Consider the following 22,518-nt stretch of genomic DNA (forward strand, 5'->3'; position numbering starts at 1 on the left):
TGTCCCAACGTCAGACAAATCTGGTCAAAGACTGTGTTTGTGTGCGTAGAGGTTTTGTAGTGGTGGAGGAAGTTGGTAACATATGTGGGAATTGTTGTGGTGGGAGGTTCTTCTTGCTTGTCTCTAGGACATTGTCTCATACGGGGCTTTTGATTGGCTGAACAGAGGGGCGTGCGAGCAGACCACCAAAATGACATGTGATTAGGGTGCTCTGAACCTTTGACACACACACACACACACACACACACACACACATAAATGGGACACATACACACCACACCCAGACGTCTTAGTGAGGATCGGTGACTGCATTCCACAGCATGATTGCCATGGTAACAGCTTATGTGAGGAACTCACACACACAGTGGATTCATAGTAGCAGTGACATTGTTGTGACTTCTCAGTCATGTGACCGACCAAAAGAAACAGCCGAGCAGTAAACGTGGATGATGTTTGACCTCCATGAAAACTCCAGCGTCTCACTCTCCCACTTATCACCAGGTCATCAGTGGTCTTGGGTAATGGAAGATTTTCAACCACTACACCTTAAACTCCCAGACCCTGATGCCTCCTCAGCTACAGCAGGGTGTACCATGCACAAGCATGCAGACACACATACACATACACACACAACCCCATCAATCACAGCGGACTCCTCCACGGCCCTCTCCAAGTCGTGTGTTCATACGTCATTGGATGGTTGTGGGGTTGGGGGTCAAACGTCTCCAGATTTCGACCAGGAAAATTCTTTCCCCTCCTGTGACTAATTGAGCGACAGACAGTAATTTTCCACACAATGTGTTTTGTATTGTTGAGGGGCTTTTACACCACTGGCTGGAATCACTGTCATGTCAGTGTGAGCTTTGGATCCTCAAGAAGAATTCAATAAAACAAAAGTTACCGTGAATGTTGGTTTTTGTATGCCTCACTGGCGTTGTGCATGTTCATTAAGTGTAGAAGATCAGGTTAGGAAGTGCAGATTAGTTATACAGGTTAGGCTGTGGGAGGTGTTGGGAAAGGAGCCGCTCTCAGATGAGATGAGTCTTCAAAAGGTTCTGGTTCTGGCCTCTGCTCTGATTTCTGCATCTGGCAGCTCGTTCCATCACAGAGAACCACAAACAAGAAGAGTCTGGGCTGTGATTGTCTTGTGTGCGTTTCTCTTGGCTGGAGTTTATCTATTGCTGCTGGTAAAACAGTGAAACCTTTCAGAACCTCTCAGTCTTGGAGGAATGTGGCACCAGGACTTGCTTTATTGTCCAGGTTTCTGTGACAAAGTTTTTCTTTTGTATTTTCACAACTCTTACCATCCAAGTGTAATCCATCACTTATGATAGGATAGGACCCATTGGGTAAACGTTTGGAAGAAGCAACAGTTTTGCAACCTCTGTTAGAACATTAACGCAATCTATCCGATTTCAGACAGTTTGGAAAGTCTGTCTCTGGAAAAAATCTGAAAGTATAAAAATGGTTGCAGTTATTCCCCAAGCTGTCTATTGCAAATGTTGTAAAATGTATCTCGTAAATTATCGACAAATCTGTATTTTTGAATCTTAAAATGATATCAACTGTGATTTTGATCCACATTTTAAATGTATTTTTTTTATAAATAAGTGTTTTCAATATTAACATTACTCTGATGAAGAGTTTCTATACTTTGATTAAAATAATATCCTAACTGTTACCAGTGAGTGGGTCATATGGCCAAAAATGTAATTGTGATACATTTTTCACATCAGTTGATATTGATAATTATCAGTATAAAAGTAAAGTTATTATTTCAGTTAAGTTTAAAGACTTGCGTGAAGGTTATGGTTTTAAACTCTTCTTTATGAGAAGAGAAAGTTAAACAGTTGCAAAACAGCAAAACACTTTACAAATCTGAGGCAGATAATTCGTTATACCTCCTCACTGTGTTTGCGCAATGCATACAAATATATTGATACATACTGGACTTTTGGTTTATTGCTGTTGATGAGAAACATATTGGGATGATTACTGATATTGTTTTATTGCCCAGCCCCATCAGTGACACACACAAAGAATAAGACCCAGGTTAAATATGATGTGTGATTCATTCCAGACACATTACGTCTTTTGTTTTCTTTGAAAAGTTAAAATACGTGGAAAAATCCCACTGGAGTTTTCAGCTTGAAGGTCAGTGAACTCTGGAGAGGAAGAGAGCAGTGAAGTCACAGGATGTTGTTAGATTATGTACCTGCGACTGTCTGTAGTTTTCTGAGAAGTGTGAGCGGTGTTATTAGTGGTCCGAGCGATCGCCTCGTCTGTTTTTGCTGTTAAAGTTGAGACTGGGACACTCGGACTCCCCCCGTGTGTTTATGCAAGGAAAGACTGCGCCTTCGCTATTGTTTGTTTGTCCATAATAAATCGTGTGAAAGAGATTTGTTTAGAGTGTGTGCGCATCAGGTGCAAGTGATCCACAGGATTGTTTGTTTCGAGCGACCGTGTTTATCCTGCGAGCTAATAATAGGCGTCTTTCATTACGGCTCCTTTCCACGGCAAAGACAAGCAGGAGGAGGCGGAGGAGGAGGAGGAGGGGACGAATTCACAGGCCCTCTCTGCTCCTGCTGCCAAAAACCACAGCACAGACTTCCAGAGAAGTCCTCTTTCTAGGAAACCCAGCTCCTTGAAAAGCCCACCAGGGGGGCCATTTTAGGTCAAAAGCAGGGAATGCTGGAGAAATGCCTCCAGAATTCTTGATGAAAGTGGCCTGGGGAATATTGCTTGGCAGTTTGGGGGTATTAAATCACTGTCTTTTGGCTTTTTGCAGTGAGAGGCTCCATTAATAACGATAAATCCTATTTTCTACTACGCTTTGCATTAAAGCTTACAAATCTCAGTGTTTTCCTATTTCTGACACAAGCCATCATGTGGTATCAAATACAGAGATTTAAAAGAATCTCAGGTTACAGTAATGTTGCTCCCAGGCTCCTTCACTTGAAATGTTGCCTTCTGACCCTCACGCTTCCCTCATTGTTTCTACAACACCAGAGATAGGGGGCACTTTTGTTTTGTGTTTTTCGACCTCTAAGTGTCCTTCACTGCTCCTGGACGTCACCCCGACGCCCACCGTGTAACAAAAACATGCCAGTGAGAGATCCAGATGCCCGTGACTGATTCCCACAGTCCTCAATGACACATGGTGAACTCAGATTTCTCTGAAACAGCATTGGCTATACGGAACAGACGTGGACTTCACAAGCCGAACCCACCCCCAACCTCCCCCCAAAATGGTGGTGGTGCTGCCGACCTCATTGTGTAAGAGGTGTTGCATAAAGATATCACAGCCCAGCCGTCCATGTGAACGTGGCCATGCAGCTGTTTGGAATTGTGGGAAATTGCTGTCAGGGACATTATGTAAACCGAAAGGTAAAGAAGTCCATCAGAGACAAAATGGCTGTGGAGGCTTTGATGTGAAACTAGAGGAGTTCAGCAGGCCCCCCCACAGACCCAGGGGCCTCACAGGTCAATAACACTGCGCTGTTGGTTTAAGGCATTTACAGTAGCTCACTGTCAATTATGAAACCATACTGTACAACAGAGTGACAATAGGTAGTTTAGGTTAATTTATAATAAATGTAAGCTAAATATTTGTTATTAATGAGGTGAACAGCTTCCATTTCTATTGTGTCTCTGTTGAGTCTGCAGGGTCGTCACATTTGTTGCAATAGGAACTGGAATGTGATCAAATGTGAGACTAGGATTTGAATACAGTCCACAAAACCACATTTACTGTAAATCCACCAGATCTTTAATTGGATCTGCAACAAATTGCTCACACTCATAAATATCAGTCACCTAAATTTGTATAATTGTCTTCATGAGGATCCATGAAGCTTCTCAGAGAAATCAGAGAAACTGTCAAAGAAAAAAACCTTATCCCACAATGTTAAAAACAATTCCTGGATTCTCCTCCTAATCCACCCCAAGATTTTATGGGTTCTCTCCTGACCAACACCACACGTGGGAATCCATTTGGTAGTTTGTGCATGATCCTGCTAACTGACAAACATGCAGAGGAAAACTAAAACATATGTTTGAAAACATGTGCAATGGCTTCGTGAGCTGTCAACTTCGCAGTCAAGGTGAAACGATGTTATTCTTTTCTTCTTTTTAAGATGCAACACCTGCTGTGAATTATAGCAAATACAACACATAAACTAAGTTGAACAGAAAAGGACACATTAGAATTAGACCTTTTCCATTATTAGATGCAGACTAGATAGCAGTAAAACTAAATTGCTCCCCCATACACAGTGACAGGTCATAAAAGACACAACCTGATAGCTCTATGTTTATCTTCTGTGTCATTCAGGTAACTGGGGAGGAATATGTTCAAAACAAACCACGCTGCATAACGGAGGGATGTCCACCCTGAACACAGGACTGGTCACAGTGCAGAACTACGGACGGTTCCTGCCCTCTCGACTCGTCCAGCTGACCCTCGCTCATGAACTCGGCCACAGCCTGGGATCTCCGGTCAGTCGCCGTCCTACAACCTCTTCACCTTCATCTGCCTGATTCACACAGTCCACGTTCAGTCAGTCAAATCAAACCAAACACTGCAGTGCACACAACGAACCCCTGACATGCACCTGACGGTTTTAGTTTTAAGAATACACAGAAATAAACGACGATGTGAAGTTGAAATGGCCAGGCTTAAAAAAACCAGAAGAGGATGATTTTTTTACTTTTATTTTGCATTTTCAAGAATTAAGTCAAAATGTCCAAAACGTCAAAGTTGAGAATAAAGTCAAACTAAATCTTATTAATCTTGAGAATAAACTTGAAATTTCAAGATTAAAGTACATATGACTGCTTCTACAGACCCTAACCCTAACCCTAACCCAAATTTGTAACAAGGAATTTCTTTCTATAATGGATCAACACTGTGTGAATATGCACTACTATAGTTTATAGTTAGTATTAGGAGTTTAAGAAGACTGCGTCTGTTCAGCAGGAGAAACAACACAAACTTTGAAGAGGTGGCTGCTTCTGTGCAAACTAACATAGCTGGTGATGGACACATGCAAGGATATTGATGGATACACCAACACTCAGAGAGCTGTCAGCCACTGCTGTAATTCCGTGAGAAGTTAACTTAGTTGTCAACTTTTCAACTTTATTCACAAAACAGTAATTCAACTTTATTTTTGAAATTGTTACGATTCTCCGTACCGAACACAGGAGCAGGTTTAAAGGGTTTTATTCCATTTGACTTTATTTAAGTTGGAGGGGAACAGGCTGGTGAGGCAGTGGCAGGCTGGCAGTCAAAACACTAGACATAAACAGTAAAAACCAACAGAAACGAACACATGAATACACAATTCAAGGGGCCAACTCTACACGTGACAGTAAGTGAGCAGAAGATCAAGCGAAGAGTGGATGAAAGGCCGGGTTTATATTTACTGCAGGGTTGATGTAGATGGGAAACAGGTGTGCGGTGAGGAGGAGGAGGAGGAGGAGGAGGAGGAGCTGAAGAGGCTTAACCAGGTAATGAGGAGGAAGGACTGGAGAATGAAAAGTCTGCCACACAGAAATACACAACATAGAGAGACACAAGAGGGAAACACAGGAAAACACAGGCAAAGCTGAGGTTGCTGCCATGCATGGCCTGAACAGACATTTGGATATTATTCTTGAAATGCAAAAAAATCCTCCTCTGATTTAGTTCAACTTAATTCTCGAAATGAAAAAGAAAATCTTCCTCCTCTTGTTTTTTACTCCTCCATATGCCTGAAATAGAACCCACACATTATATTCTATTAGATTTGTAGTTTATATTTGTGGGAATGAGGGACTCTGTGAGATAATTTCCAGGCACTGCCTCTCAGACAGGGAATAATGGAACAACTGTGGGACGACATTAAAACAACCATGGTGATTTCACTGGTAAATGACCACATTTCCTTCTGTGCCCTACATTCATTTAACTTGGATGTAATAAAAGAAGTCTTTAGATTTTACACCAACTCCAACAAAAACTGGAGTAATGAGGCTCAGATTTATGAGTTTTGAGTTCAGCTGCAGTTGTTTTACTGTTTAAAGCTACTGAAACGAAAAGTTTTACCGTGGATTATGGATTGAGATTGTTGTGCATTAAGACCAGGACATATCATTAGTAGTGTAATTGTATACAATATCATGCTGCTTTGTGGATGTTGTAGGTGCTGCAGGCTAGTGTGGGGCACGGTGAAAAATCTATTTATTATAATACTGGTGTTAGTTAGTCCAGCTTCTTCTCAGTCTCCACACTCGTGCGTCACATATTCTGCAGTTAACGCATAAAAACAAACAGTAGACAAACAAAGTCGCTCCTCAGGCTCTGTTTGAAACAGAGAGAACAGAAAACATATGAAAAAGCTTTATTTAGTCAGGCATATTATGACTCAGCCCGATGTCGACCTCATAAGGGCCAAAACAGTTAAAACAGCACCTGGTACTCTTCATGTACGAGACAGCGGAAGTAGCAACATTGAAAAAACATATTAGAACTAGAACGGCATCTCCGCCAAGGCCCAACAGTCCCCTTGTGAAATCCCATTTCACTAGATCCAGATTTTCTTTTCATTTTGATCCATTAATGATTCTCTGGGGAATCAAAGAAAATGTTGAAGTGAAAAAAAATCCTTGATACGCACTAAAATGTAATGGGTTCTTTCCTGACCCACACCACATGATCCACCAAGTTCTGTGGTAATGCATCAGGGGTAGTTTTTGTGCAATCCCACTAAAAGACAAGCAGATAAAAACCTAACTTCCTTTGAGGAGGTACTAACCTTTGAAATAAAATCAATATATGTATCATAAAAGAGAAAAGAGAAAATGTGGATGATGCAAAATATGTTCTCTGATCGAAAACTGTTTCCGTTGCCTCATTTGTACATCAGTGGAGCTCAGTGTAGTATTTCAAATGTTTGTTAACCTTTGGCCAGTTTAACCCTGAATCCCTCTCAGGGCCTCACTCAGCGGTAATTCAAACACATGTTAGTTCTACATGAGCCCGTGTGGGTTATGTGCTGAACAACAATTCAACGTGACGAATGAAACTTACCTCACGTATTCTCACAAACACGGCTGTTGGCTCTGCAGCTGGACATGTGTGTGTGTGAACCAGTCACTGATGTGGATGATCTGAAATAAGGAACCTCAGATTTATCCACAGTTATTCTCTGGTATGTTTTTGAATGCAAGCCCTTGCAACGTCCCCCCCTCCCCTGTTTATGTATTCACACAGATGCATGCACCTGTCTCTGTGTGACACAAACACCTGCAACCTTTCTCCCACTGCCCAAAGTGCCAGCAGCGCCTCCCTGTCCTTTGTCCCCCTGCTCTCTGTTATTCACACTCTCACGGACCACAGGGTGCTGAGAGCTGTTCCAGAGCAGATTCGTTCTGCTGTGTCAGACCCTGCAGGCCACAATAAGTTCTCCTGCTCCGGCCTGGTGCCTGTGCTCCTGTGACAGGCGTGTCTCATTGTTTCCAGGCCGGACTGGTTGGAGGAAGCACATGAAGAGATTATAAGAGCGGGTTTCACCTGAGATATGTGACCGGACAGTGAAAAGGGCGGGCAGTGAAGCAGAATGAATTCTGGGTAAAGAGCTGCTTTAGCCTTTGGCCTACTTTCCCTTTGCAACTGTGGATCTGTGCTATGGCTTTAAAAAATGTGCACTGTGGATCAGCTTGTTTCTAAGGTTAAAGATTAAAGTAAAAAACAGTTAAACTGGCAATTAACACAAAACTGTTAATCAGTTATCAAAATAGATAGTTCATTATTTTAATCTAATGACTGATACATTTTTAAACTGTTTGAATTTTTCATCGGAACATAAATAAGATAGATGCTCAACACAAGTCACAATCAGTACAAGCCAAAACATGAGATTTAAAGAAGATTAAAGAAGAAATTAAAATGACATCGAACCACAGGACAAACACACACACACACAGTCAACACAAGCCACTTTGTACAGAATACTACTAAAATACTGCTGATACTATATAGGCTGCATTAATATTAATTATTATATTATATTAATATCGTTTTACTACTTTTTGCACTATTTATTATTGTTACAGTTTTCTATCCTAGTATTTCTTTGACCATCCATCAATCTTCTGTTATAAGTATAACAAAGATTAACAAACATTAACTGTCCGCAATGACATATACCAGGATTCTGAAATAATAAAGGGAGTAAAATCTATATGTGAAAACTGCAGAATAGTGAGTAAAACAAATAGTTTTCCCCACCGTTTCTGTCTGCAGCTGAGCACTGTGAAAGGAAATTTCCAAAACAAGTAATTTACTCTGTTTCCAAAAACAGAAATATCAAGAAAGCCTGAGCGTTCACAGGTACTTTCTGTTATTTTGTCTGTGTTTCAGCACGATGAGGGCTCTAACTGTGGGGGCCTTGGCTCCAGCGGTGGTAAAGGCAGGTACCTGATGTTCCCTCAGGCCACAGACGAGGTGCGTGAAAACAACGTAAAACTCTCCCACTGCAGCATCACACACATCAGCAAGATCCTCAATCTGAAGAAGGACGACTGCTTTGTGGGTGAGGAGAAGATCTGAGGACGTGGTTTTGCATGTGCAGATTTGGTCCAAATGTTTACACGGATCATTAGTCACTGTAAATCGTTTGTCTTGACTTTCAGTGTGTGTGTGTGTGTGTGTGTGTGTGTGTGTGTGTGTGTATACATGAATACACCTGCTGTTTGTGTTTATGTGTATGTTTACTCTGCTTTTGGCCAGTCAGTGATCAACCCATCTGTGGAAACCAGATTGTGGAGAAAGGTGAGGAGTGTGATGTCGGTCACAACCACACAGACCTCTGCTGCTACAGCGCTAAAGAGCGTATCGGAGTCCAGTGTCGCCTTAAGCCTGGTAAAGTCTGCAGGTAACGTGCACGATCATTTATACACAACATGAAAGTGTGTGTGAAACTTCACCGAAGAAGATCCCAATAATATGCAACATCTGCCTTCAGACCATAAACTGTACATAAAAATGCACAATTTGACAAAAGTGAAGCCAAAACTTCTCCATCAATGACTCTGGCTCCAAGGATATCATCTCCAACCTTTTTCTTCTCAACTGTTTTGTCTCTACTTCTTTCTAGTTCTGTCTCTGTCGGGTTTATATGTGGTTTTAACGAGTAGCTGCCGCCCTGACCGTATGTGTGTGATGTCTTTTCTCTCGTCCATCCATCAGTCCGAGTCAGGGCCTGTGCTGTGCTCAGGACTGTGGTTTTAAGCCGGCCGGTCAGATCTGTGATAACGAGACGGACTGTCTGAGAGAGAGTGAGTGTTCAGGCCTCTCCCCGCTCTGCCCCGAACCGTTAGCCAAGGAAAACCTCACCGTCTGCAGCTACAAGACGCGCGTCTGCATGAATGGGGTGAGGGGGCTGATTTACCATCCACCATATTCGTAAACAAGTCTACTATTACAACATCGCATTGGATCCATTATTAATCAAGGCAATGTGTGTTTCATCTTAACTAAATTTTCTCGGTAGTTAACTATGACAAAGTGTCCTCTGCAGCTGTAAATATGGCTTCATCACATGATGTTACTCCAGAGCTGCTGGATGTCCTGACCTCTAATAAACTGATGCAAGAACATGGACAACTATTACTGGAAATGACTTGAATGTAATCATTCATAAACATTGCTGAATTAGAAGGAGTTTGTTTACGATGTCCAAATTAATAACAAAAAGGTTTCAAATGACTAATACTCATATCATCTCATTAAGTTAATAAACTGAAAACATATTTGTGAGGCAGATTTCCTATGTCGAAAACTGTTGCCAGAGATTAAACTGCCACATTCTGAAAAATCTGGATAAATAATAAACAGTTTGTACAACTTTAGCTTGATAAAACAGGTGCTGGCATTTTTTTGTCTTATTAATGAGCTGAAGAGTAATTTATCAACGAGCTGAAAAGCAGTGTTTATTTATATTTATTTAATTTGGGCGTGGTCAGAAGAGTAAATGTAACCACGCCCACTAGTGATGTCACAATGTACTGACCACCCTGAGGTTTTAAACGTGGGTTAAAGATTTTATATATGGGTTTGTACCATTGGTTTTCAGTCATTTCCATGTAGAATATAAATAAGCAGGCTCTTTAAACTTGTGAGTTGTTTCATCTAACAAAGTGAATATCAAGTCAGAAGATTTAAGAGCGTAACTTAGATCAATCTCTCCTGAACGTATCTGTGTCTGTGGTCATACCTGCAGGTGTGTGCCGAGTCTGTGTGTGTGAAGCACAGTCTGCAGCAGTGTGACTGTCCTGGAGACTCCATGAGGGAGAAATGCCACATGTGCTGCCAGCAGCCCGGTAACCACAGGGCCCATGTGTGCTCCAACACTGAGGAATGTGTTTACACTTTGTGGTCCAACAAATCAGCCTGTGTCAATTTGTACTGAGGTTACACTCGCACATTATTGTTTTCCATTAGATGACATCACAAGCACTTCAAGCCAACCCATCTGCCGCGATGGTCACATACATAGAATCGGGTGTTTTGATAGGATTTATGAATGTCACACATCAGAAGTTCTCAAATTCAACACAAAGGGACCCTAACTACTTGCTGACGGTAGATTGCAACATGATACGCACTCTTGTGTTGTAATTATCTTTTCTCTCTGTCCATGGCAGATAAGCCCGAGACATGTGCCAGCACCACCTCCTCCGTGCTGTCTCGTCACTTCCAGACTAAATCGTTGCCGCTGGTTGGTGGCGCCCCGTGCTCTGGAAACCAAGGATACTGCGATAGATTACACGTGTGTCGCCTGCTGGATGCCGATGGCCCCATCGCAAGACTGAAAAACTCCTTTCTCCGTTTTGATGACTTCGATGACATAGGAGAGTGGATGAAGGTGAACATTTAGTATGATTCGCCTTGATAACACATTTAGCGGATATGAAGTGAGGAAGGTTGAAGATCTCATAACACAAACCAAACTACAAGGAACTGTTTAAGTTTGTCATGTCGTAGCATCAGCACTTGGATGTTTGTGTAGAAAGAGCTTTCTATCCAGTCTTAAGCAATGAAATGCACTTTTAATCAACCATCATAAAACCGTCAGTGCCATGAACACAGGAAACAAGACCAATGGCAGATGTAGTTCTCTGATTTGCTAAAACAAGAAACAAAGGCTGAACTAAGTCCTGCAATCAGATGACAAAGGTCAACATATCGATGATACAGGAAGAAACACAAAGAACCAGGCCATGGAGCTCACAGTGACTAAGTGTAACAACTGACAACTGAAAAGGGGAAACACAAGGTTATAAATACAAAGGGTCCTAAATGCCAAGTGAGTAAGAGGGGAAAATCACAATAGACACATCAGGACAGTCATTTCAAAATAAAACAGGAAACACAAACTGGCAGTGAGTCTTTTAAGAGGCAGACTTTAACACCAATATAATACAGTCAGTGGTTTTGCTGGTACAACCTTTCTTAGTGTGGTGTAACCAGTAGCTCATGGTGACTAATGTGAGCTAATGCTTGAAAACCGTCGGAACTTCAATTTTTTTGTGTAACTCACATTAATCAGTTTACTGAATATGACTATTCTTTACTTAAGCTACAAGTGAACCAGTATTTAACGTTATCCAGTTATTGACTCATGCATGTCGCAAAAAATTCACCTTAAAGGCACAGTGCAGAGTTTTTGACCACTAGTAGTGCTGTAGAGCAACATTTTGATGAGTAGGCTCCTGTAGTTTAAATCTATTGCAGGCTGCAGAGGCTGCCAACAGCTGCTTTCAACAAACATGTTTGCTATAAGGAATACACATTGTGAAAACAAACAAAATGGGATATTTTAATCAATTACTATTTCAAAACATATTTGATGAACATTAAAACTGTTAATCCTCTCAATCAGGTCCTCTTGTATTAACACTATAGGTTTGGACCTCAAGCTACTGCATGACTTAAATGACCTGAACATCAGGTCAGACTAAGGTTTCCACATTTCTATTGTGTGGTTAAAAATGGCCTCATGTTCTAGCTGAGGAAATTGTCTTTGCAAAGAAGCAGCCGATGTTTGCCAGAGGTCGCATCCTCAGCTCAGTGTGTTTGTTAAATTTCCCGTCATGTCGTTCAGATGTCTTTAATGCTTCAGCCAAGCTGCCTTTGAGCTTTAGTTTCTCACGACAGCATGGAGAATCAGGAATGTTCACGTGTGTTTAAATGCAAGCATCAGCCATGACTGGAGGCAGAAACGAGCCTTCGCTTCAGGAGCCACCGTTTTATTTCACCAAACCCTTCTCGCTGTGTTGTATAACATGGACATGGAATTTTCTTTATTTCTCCTTTTATTGTATTTTATAGAAATGAGTTGTAAAATGAGCTCAAACCGAACTCGTTACTTGTTACTACTAATTGTATTAAGCATTGCTGCACACAAATAACAGAACAGTATGAAAAGAAAAGCAATAGTATTAAATACATTTTATAGAAATAACATGCATGAAATAATTCAATATTTAGTCTTATGATCCTACACTGTGAAGGTTGTTATCATTACAACATTCCTCTGTGAAAACAGTTGTTTGGAGCTGAAGTGATAAACTCAAAGTCATTGGTTGCATTTCTTATTAATTCCAGCTGCAGGTTCAGTAAGTGGAAGACGTACTGATGCTAATGCAATGGGATTAAAAACTGGATACTTTTGTAAATAATTTGACTAATGTGTGGCTGAGAAATATACAATAAACCATATTGAAAAGACAATATCATGTATGTGTCTCTGCAGGCTCATTGGTGGGCCATCCTGCTGGCTATCCTGACTCTGTCCGGAGTGATGGGCTGCACCGTCTGCCTCTGCGGCCGCCCCCTCAACACCAGCGACCCGGAGTAACCTCTAACTTCTGATCTCTCTCACCTCTGGGGAGACAACTATTCTCAGGATGACGCACAAAGTCACTTAGTTTCAGTCATAAGGGATTTAAAATTGTCAAGGCCACATTGAGGAGATCCTTTTTTCAACTTTGTTCCATATCTGCAACAGTGAGCAGCGTGCGAGTGACTTGTGAAGAACCGACAGCTCAACGCCCCTCGCTCTGTTTGGTTAACTATTTTTCAACATCATTATGCATCAGTTCTTTTCCTTGTGTCACTTTGTTCCCATTTCAACATTCTACCGTGCCATCCATGTGTTGTGGAAAACGCTACTGTTGCTGTGGCACAGTCGGGCATTAGAGGTAAAACATACCCCACCAGTTCACCTACAGTGATTTAAAGCCAACTGTCCTGACAAAGACTGGTGGAACTCGTTTTAGCTTGCTATGTCCTTGCGGCTTTGTGTGAACTTGAGTGCTAATTTCAGCCTCGATGAACATCCAGCTGTCTGTCGCAGATATTTTTAATATGGTCACAGGACGATAAGATTACCAGTTGGTGGATCTCTACAGAGCCCGAGTACTGACATTTACATTGTGTGTTTGAATATGGAAAATGCGCTGATGAGGTAATAAAGCAACACTGTGTTTATCATCTTAATGAGTGATAGTGATGGTACCACAAGCAAGGAGGAGCAGAACACAGGCAGCATCAGGTTTACAGTCTGAATGATGGACAAGCAGGTAAGTACAGACAAGAAGTAGGTAGCAGGCACATAGGTCACATTGAGACTAACTGTTGGTCGGACAAGGTGCTGATAGAAATGCCTGGTTTAAGTGCTGGCTGACATGATGTCTAGCAGGGTTGGCAGACAATCAAGTAACTTAAAGGTTCAGTGTGTACGATTTGGGTGAAAGGGATCTATTGGCAGACTTTGAATATAAAATAATCCCAGTGTCGTTTTCCCAAGTGTGTAATCATCTAAATTGTACAAATAGTTGTTTTCTTTACCCTAGAATGGACCCTTTGTATTTAAATACATTATACTTACATCAGGAGTGGGTCCTCTTTATGGAGGCCGCCATGTTTTTAACAGTAGCCCAAACTGGACAAACTAAACACCTCTTGAGTTCTTATGACAACTGAAGGCTGCCACAGGTTCTGCTTCATGTTTGGAAGGAGGGGGTGAGGTGAGGTGGTATTCAGCTGCAACATGCAACTTCACCACAAGATGTCACTAAATTCTACACACTGAAGGCCATGTAGGGTGGAATACATGCTAGCAGGCTGGAGGTTAGCCGACTGCATGGTAGAGGCTAAAGGCTAAAGCGCAGGATGCTAGCTGACTGAGGCTTGGTGCAGACGAGGTGAATTGGTATTTTACTGTTGATTATAGTCGCAGCTATACAAGTACGCAACATCCGGTTGCTGACGCTTCCCGGTCAGCTCACTCTCATTGGCTACTGTGGGATTATGCTCAGTATAGTCAAACATGTTTTACGAATATATTTCAAATATGTTTCATGTTTACGATTTGAGATCGGGGAGGCTCCGACACAACCAGTGCCATTGAAAATGTTTCGTAAACCCCTCACACTGATTGTCGGAAGGGGCAAGTCGGGTCAAAAATCGATTTGGCTGTAGTGTGCAACAGCCCTAAAGTGCAAGTTGGAGGCTAGCAGGCCTGGTGCCCGCCAATTTAGGTGAAGGTTAGAGGCTAGCAAACCAGACGCTAGCGGAATGAGAGACAGGCTGGGCATCAGGGCTACGAAGGAAGTCCTTAGCCCCCGGACAGATTCCTTAGCAAAGGCTCAGAGGACATTCCTCCGGATGACATAGAGCAGCATCTTTGTACCCCCGGCTATGAACTTCCTCTTCCTCTTCAAGTCATATAACACATTTTTTAATAAAGCCACTGCTCGCTCCATGGCTGACAGTCATAAGGCAGGTTCAGGAACCTTTGATTGATTGAATAATGACAATCACGCTAGTCAGACAGATGGACATAGAGGAACAGACAAAAAGTTCTAACAGGTTACAGGAACTTAGAGATATACAGATGATGTGACAAGGTGAGCAGATGGATTTAAGAGTCAGGTTGTTGGTCCAGAAGAGTCGAACCAGAAAACCCAAAGACGTTTAAACCTCACTCATTAGTAATTTTTCACTTACCACTAAAGAAATTGTATTTGAAAGCTATAATTAAGAATGACTTAGTTCTTAAATTTGCCTTTCATTAAATAATTTAAACATAATAACATAAAAAACACATTTGCTGATGTCTATGAGTCAATAAAGGTTTTATTATTGAGTGATTTCTACTTTAACTTGACTCAAGGTTCCACAAAAACAATAAAGACCATAGAAAAGGTTTTCTAATTTTGTATTTGTTTTATTCTTATTTCCAATTGGGAGCCACTAGACTTCAACTGTCATTTAAAAAATTTACAAACAATGCTGCTCTACTTTGATAAAATATTTACTGTGGGACTTTTTTGGGGTAATTTCACTGTTATTGTAGTATTATTTTTTATTTAGGTAAAGAATGTGAACACAAATGATTTAACTGTTATAGCTACAAACCACATTGTGAGATGAATCTAATGCTGTCTTTGGATTTTGCACAAATAACCTGATTCATTCTATCTCTTGGGTCACGTTGACACAGTCAACATGCATGTGGTGTCACACCTGCAACTACACGAAGAAAACTCAAATCTATGAATTTTAACAGTTCCTACAACCTTTATATCAAAAACAGATGTGTATCAGTTTAAATTGTCAAAATGTTTTGCATCAAAGACACATTTGACTTCGATAATACGTTAAAAAGTCATAACAATGGCATCGTTGCTGATTCAATTGAGGATGAAACAAAGCTTGTCATCATTTCACTGCTGTAGCATTAAAATAAAATGTCAGGCTCAGAACGACCTCTCAGGTGGCAGATTTGGTTTATTAAAGACTTTATATAGCACAGCGAATATTTACATTTGGTACAAAAGATTGTAGAAATACATACTTTACAGAATAACTTCTTCCAATGGTGAAAACATATAACTAACAGTGTTCCATACTACAAAACCAAACCCCCATTATCATTATTATTATGGTATTTACACTAAATTTACTGTACAATGTCGTTGAATGTTTTCAGTGCAAAAGTGAAACATCTCCTCTTTTTAAAAGTAGGTGGAAATGAAATCACAATGTTTACAGTACCGATCTCTAAAAAACTGAGGTTTAAATATTTCTTATAGGAAATTTAATAGTTAATATTGGAGAAATCTTTAGCAGAGAAGGAACCAAGGCAGCAAAACAAAGTCACAACACTGAAGCCCCTTTTATAGAGTGTGCTACATTGCAGTTCAGAAGACCCCCTAATATTGCAGTATAATATTTAAAAAGCATGCCAGTGTTTAGAGGCTTAGAGGTGGAACAATAATCCCCCCATTTCTGTGTTTGTACCTTTTATTTGCAGTTTGAACTGGCTGCGTAAAAGTGGCTTGGGATTAACCACAGCCTCTACGTCACACCACATACCTCAAAAGGTTTAGACACAATCATAGAAAAATGCCGACAAAATGTCAGGCATTTCTTTGAGGTAACAGCTTTCGAGTAAAGTCTTCCTGCAGAGTTGCAGCAGTAAAAAAAAAAGTGTGTTTGAGGATGTTGGGCATTGTACGTTTGTACAATAAAAACAGCAAGAAAGCGCCAAGTTAAGAGACAAGCGTACTTCTAGCGACTGTTTCCAGTAAGGCACACTGATCCAGGTCCCACAGTCACGATTCGTGCTGAGAGCCACAGTGGTGAATGCTCTGTTGGATAATCCATTGGGTAATAAATAACCTATTGCATAAAACACCTTAAGAAATTCACATTTAACATTATTTTCCTCTCCTCTTAAGAGGCGACAGACGTCTGGGGGACATTATTCTTCACAGTGCTTGTTATAGACTTAAAATGTAACTAGAGGTATTTTACACAATAGGACATTTGTACCTCCAGAACGATTATGGTATGTACAGTCATCAGGACTCTTGCGTCTCACAGAAGACTTTGAAGAGTCACTATAATCTGACTGAATAACCCATCTCTACCGAAGGCATTTACTTTTTGTACAACAAACAAAGTATAACAATGATGTTAGAGAATATTACACGGTAATTTACATACACGTTGTTTTAAATAACCTCTTATTATTTATATTATTATTTTCTAAGTGCTTAAAAAAAGAACCAGAGAGTTTTCAACAGTTGGATCTTTTCTTCAAAGTCAGTGGTTCTCCAGAGTTACTCTACAGACAGAGACAAAGTTTAATGTTATTCATCTTTCATTAATAGTAATGGTAATAATGTAGAGTAAACACTGAGTCTAACTCACCTTTTGGGGATTGTCCTCCACGAATCCTTACATTTAACAAATGTGACCTCCTTTGTTAAGCTCTGAGCTTCAGGGTCTTTTACACAGAACACTATCCTGAGGAGGAAATTCATGAATCAGTTATATATATAAACATAAATATATGGAGTTCCTAACAGGTATTTTTTTCCTGTTTTACTCCACTTACTTTTGCTGGGTCTCTCCAGTTCTAATTCGGATCTTGTGAACCTCCATGTTCGCGCTGTCAGAGTTGCCAGACCACCAAGAGGAAACCATCTTCAACATGCTGGAGGCCGACCAGCCGTTTGTCTCCTCCCATTTGAACTTCAGCATCAACAGGTCGCCGATGTCCTTCTCTGTCACCAGCAGGAATGAATGTGTCTTATTTGTCGCTAATTTCTCTTTTCTGTCACAAACAAACAGAGACAAATGTTACATCGAGCTCTTGATGATGTTTTATTGATCTTAGCTCCATAAACTATAATACAAACAGTGGCTGTGTAACAGTTAATGGTTGGTTCTCAATGGTTCTTAAGCTACTTTGCAACTGTTACAAAATAGCACATAACTCATAAGATACAAGTCCCTGTTGTGTAATTCTGTTTTATAAAAGGTTTTTAAACTCACAGTTTAAGCTCCAGGTTTTCAGCCTCTCCTTTGGCTCCGTACAGCGAGACAGTGAGCGAAGGCTCCATCTCTGAGCGGTTCACCTTACTGGAGAAGTGGATCTTCAGCTGGTAGTGGTAAACTGCAGAGCGAGAGAACATGTGGGAAACTTTAAACATGCAGGTAGACTACTGAAGCTGTGAGATGTTCCAAATTCATCAGTTTAGCAAAAGTAAGTTGCAACGGATCCGCAGCAACTGCAGTCAGGATTTGAAACTCCACCAAGCATAGAAACTCTTTACATTATTTTTAACACTTCTATTATTTGAACACAAGCTTTTTTCACCTCTGTCAATAAGGTTATGTTTTTACCCCTGGTTGTTTGTCTGTTGGTTTGTTTGAATTTCAGATGGACTCTGCAAAAACTGCTGAGCGAATTTCCATGCATCCATCTATAATTATCTTTAATATTGCAACATTGTTATTGACATTTTCCACCAATTCCCACTGAATAATTCATGCATCTTGAGGAAACATTTTTTTACCCTTTAGGGTACTGATGTATATGAGTGTATGAAATTGGGTAAATATGGTGTGTATCAATTCAATTGCATCACAGCGACGCGACTACACTGTCCTGTTTCGTAGACTGCTTCAAATGCAGCCAACAAGTGACGAACCGTTTTTTAAAAGCGGCAAGCGACGAGGCATCAGACGCTGTAGTATCGTACTTCAACTCAACCCAACAGCTGACTGTACACATGTTAAAACACCAAGGGGCATTAAAACTTTCTCATCATGTCCAACTGCAGCTCTGTTGCTAGGCGACAGCGATAGGGGCAGGACAAGATGGTGACGCCGATGTTGGAAATCCTCAGTAGACCAGACCATTTCATTTTGGTTCAACCTTTACAGTCTACACGACCCAGGAAGAATGAATTTGAAAATAGCTGAAGTGTTTATAGAATTAGCCGTTGGACCTTGTTTTTGCAATACAATACAATCAGGTAACTTGACTGGAGTAAGTGAGGAAACAGTGCAGTAGTTTGTATGTGACAGCAATGATGAGTTGACACAACACATTTCTAATGCTGAAGTCCACTGACCTCTGAAAGGCATGGACGCCCGTGTTTTGGTGTACATGTGAACGCTGCGCGCCTTGCGGACCTTGCTGATGTCGTAGCCCACCGTGTTGCAGCGGTTTTTGCGGCAGTTGAGACACATGCCGCGGTTGAACATGTCGCTGCTGCCGCATCTATAGGCCTTGGCAGCGTCCTCCTTATTCAGCAGGGAGTCGATGAACAGGTGGACCGAGCGCTCGTGTTCACACTTGACTGCATCCGTGATCGCTGAGAGGGGAAGAACAAAGGGGATTTAAACGTGTACTTCTTAAAGAACACAACAGACACATAAGCGTTCTGACTGTTCAATTTGAAGTTATCCTCACCGAGCATCCCAAAGTTAGCAATCTTCTCAAGGGCGCCCCTGAGGTTGCAGCCCGGCTGGAAGCTGCCACCGTTGGGGTAAATGTCCACGTGGCCGACAGGCTGCTCGATGCCGATGCTGAGACCCAGGGAGCCCCGTGTGAAGGTGTGGAGGACGTCCACGAAGTAAGCATCATCTGGGGACAGGCGCCTGTGGGCGTGCTCCCCCTCAAAGTCAGGACCAGCTGGGTCCAGACCTGCAGACATAGAATTAACCAATCATCAGTCAGCTCGCTTTATTCACTTATTATCATTGACTAAATTAATAGATCACACAATGTAAGGTGTCTGAGTCTTCTATTAATTTTACCAGTTATTCTTCCGACTTTATTGGTTGCATGGCTGCCAGCAAATCCTGCTACATGGGCTCCGAGGCTGTAGCCAATCAGGTGGATGTTCTCCAGAGGCATGTTGGTGGTATTCTAAAATAATAAGGGAAATCTTTGAGACAAATGTCCCCTTTCATTTTCACAGTTACAAGTTTACAGTTAGACATTTTAAGCAGTCATTGCTACATGTCATTTTGTGTCAGAGAGAGTGTTTTTAAAAAATGTCCCTTTTAATAAGAGGTGATCTACTCCTAAGAGGTGATCTACTCCTCAAAATGGATATGGATGTGAACGCTTGCTCCCACTGACCTCGATCCAGTCGATGAAGCGAGCGATCTCCTGCCCCACTGCTTTGGTCTTCTGAGCTGCGACCACATAGTGGTTCTGTGCCGAGCTGAGCCAGTCCACTACGATGACGTTGGCCGTCTGTTCTCGCTCATACAGCGCTAACACCAACTTTTCCACCCAGCTTTCAAACATACCACTCAACTGTTGAAATGACACATAAAACACTGAATTTACAATGTGTTATGATGCTGATAACAATAAAATTCTTGGAGGTCCAGGTAGATTTAGCTTCTATGATGTGTATTGTCAAATCAAAGCCACCTTCTTCTCTAGTATTAACTACAACATGTTGTTGCATGACAAGAAATTTAGTCTGGTGCATTTGGCAAGACATCGTGGGACCAGAATTTGGTGAAATAATGACACACTAAACCCGTCACAGGTGTTTGTGAACAAAGCCCTCTGGGGTTTTAAAGACCAGGGCAGGTCACAACAGGCTAAAGCATCTCCACTCACCGTCCATCCGTGGATTACTAGAAAGGTTTTGGCGGTGCTGTTGAAGGTGCAGGCTGCCAGGGACTCAGGCTTTCCAGGAACAATGTAGCACAGGTCATCGTCGGGATGGGATGGTTTGCGGAGGGAGAATTTGGCCACAGTCTGATTGCTGTCATCTTTGTGGTTGAAGAGGTCATTCAGAGGCTCGAGGAAGTTACCTGAAAGACAAGAAAGTTATGGTTCATGTTTGTTATTTTAAACCATTAAGGGGAGACAGAAGACATAAGAGCTTCCTGTGTGCAGCTGGTGTTTTTGTCAGATGTGTGAATCGGATCTAACGTTCTGGGAGTTTGGAGATGCCTGACAAGCCGACTGAGTGACTGTTTCCAATAAGCTCCAGCCCCTCGGGGCCCCTCAGTAAATGAGCTTCTACCTTAGACCAGATCAGTTCTCAGGGGTTACAGGGATTCACTTGGTCAGACCGAGCTCCATAGAAACCACCTTCTCCCAGCTTTGTTCCTGCCACCTCACCGACTATAATCTGCCCAAGTTTCAGTGGTCCTGACACAGTCAGCTGACTCAATTCAACTGTTGTGCTGGATTACAGAGTGGGGGTGGACGTAGGAACCACAGAGACATTTACAGGGCTTGGAGATGTTTAGGGACCATGTTGTAAACATAAAAGAGTATGTTTCCACTTCCTGTTAATCATTTGATCATTAAGTTGCCTGGATGTTTTCAGCACATGGATATTCTTATTGTATTTTTCATACAGACATCTAACAGCCAGAGGAAAGTTGGGTGTGTGCCAAGACGCACAAAGACAGGTTTAGTCATAGACACGTGACGTATAGTACTCTCTAGTCTCATAAACCGTTAAACTTATTCTCAGTTTCACTGACACTCACACACACACACTCACTCACACTCACACACAAACACACACACGCACACACACAAACACACACACACACACACACACACACACGCGCTTTTATCAAACCCTCCGGTCCTGTTTTAAACTTTAAACTCTTTAAACTACTGCCGTTGTGCGTAAAAGTGGATGAGGTGGAACTGACAACTCACCAAAAATAGAGTCGGCGAGCTCCTCTTCGAGAGACGTCACATTGTGCACAGCTGCGATCAACACCAGAAAGTCCAAGAACCCGACTCGCCACGCTTTCATTTCTCTCACAACCTTTTCCTGTTCGAGAAAATACCGTTAACAATGAATGGAACCGAGCTGACGCGGCGGAAGAAGAGCCTGTGAAGTATTTCTCCTGAGAAATCGTCCCGTGCGTCCTGTTGCGCGTAGAGCGCTGATATCTGAGCCCCCTTGAACATGCCGCGTCTTAAATAGTACCTCCGAGCTGCCATTGGCTGCTCGGCCCCGGGCGGGGAATGGAAAAATATGTGTAAAGTCAATCATTACACTGTTTTAAGAGAAGCGCTAACAACACTGGTTTGTGGTGTTGCTTGTCATTCAAAACCAGTATGTTGCATTAGTAATACACCATTTCACTTTACTATTGGCCAATATGTTTGTACCACCTCCTACATGAGGAATAGATTCCTGCTTAGACTGATGTTTCATTGCCTATCTACTGACTTTATTGATTAAAAATAACATTATTTATGGATTGTTGTAAACAATAATAAGGACATTCCACTTTTAAATTGGGCTAAATCTAATGTAAAACTATAAAAGTATGTTCAGGAGTTGTATGATGTCTACAACTGGACTCGATGTACACATGCAACTGCTGAACATACAGTGACCCAGGAAACGGAGAATCTTCACATGCAAAGGTATGATCAATAATAATTCTAATTCTGCAGAAAACACAACTATTGTCATTGCTGTGCATGTTCTCCACAGAAAAGGGTAATAATGAAACTTCATTTATAGAGCGAGTTTCATGCGAAAAGATACTTCACCTCATTCAAAATATAATAAAGACATATTTTTAATATATACTCGGTTACTTTTAGATAGGACAAGATACAGTAAAATGTCCAGACAAACGCAATATTGAGAAGATGAGTT

The 22,518-nt window shown here is 41.5% G+C and overlaps 2 protein-coding genes across 4 annotated transcripts in view; one reads left to right on the forward strand and one right to left on the reverse strand.

Annotated features, from left to right (window-relative positions):
• The window catches only part of si:ch1073-396h14.1 (disintegrin and metalloproteinase domain-containing protein 10), a 28,219-nt gene extending 14,338 nt beyond the window's left edge, over window positions 1–13,881 (forward strand). For all 3 annotated transcript variants that reach the window (XM_035177636.2, XM_047342783.1, XM_047342784.1), the window contains 7 exons: window positions 4,334–4,497; window positions 8,405–8,576; window positions 8,774–8,918; window positions 9,233–9,416; window positions 10,266–10,365; window positions 10,690–10,910; window positions 12,801–13,881. In XM_035177636.2, coding sequence (XP_035033527.2) covers window positions 4,334–4,497; window positions 8,405–8,576; window positions 8,774–8,918; window positions 9,233–9,416; window positions 10,266–10,365; window positions 10,690–10,910; window positions 12,801–12,905 — 1,091 coding nt within the window. In that variant the 3' untranslated portion in view covers window positions 12,906–13,881. The remainder of the gene's footprint in view (window positions 1–4,333; window positions 4,498–8,404; window positions 8,577–8,773; window positions 8,919–9,232; window positions 9,417–10,265; window positions 10,366–10,689; window positions 10,911–12,800) is intronic.
• A 1,942-nt stretch (window positions 13,882–15,823) lies between these two features.
• Window positions 15,824–21,876, reverse strand: LOC118121083 (lipoprotein lipase). The gene is made up of 10 exons (XM_035176732.2): window positions 21,558–21,876; window positions 20,493–20,689; window positions 19,998–20,177; window positions 19,670–19,781; window positions 19,323–19,556; window positions 18,982–19,224; window positions 17,897–18,017; window positions 17,457–17,675; window positions 17,270–17,365; window positions 15,824–17,183 (listed from the first exon to the last, which is right to left on the reverse strand). Exons 1-10 carry the CDS (start codon window positions 21,655–21,657, stop codon window positions 17,162–17,164), a joined length of 1,524 nt encoding a protein of 507 aa, XP_035032623.1. The 5' UTR covers window positions 21,658–21,876; the 3' UTR covers window positions 15,824–17,161.
• Between the last annotated feature and the right edge of the window lie 642 nt (window positions 21,877–22,518).

The sequence above is a fragment of the Hippoglossus stenolepis genome, chromosome 14 (genome assembly GCF_022539355.2).
Source record: "Hippoglossus stenolepis isolate QCI-W04-F060 chromosome 14, HSTE1.2, whole genome shotgun sequence".
Classification (NCBI taxonomy): Eukaryota; Metazoa; Chordata; class Actinopteri; order Pleuronectiformes; family Pleuronectidae; genus Hippoglossus; species Hippoglossus stenolepis.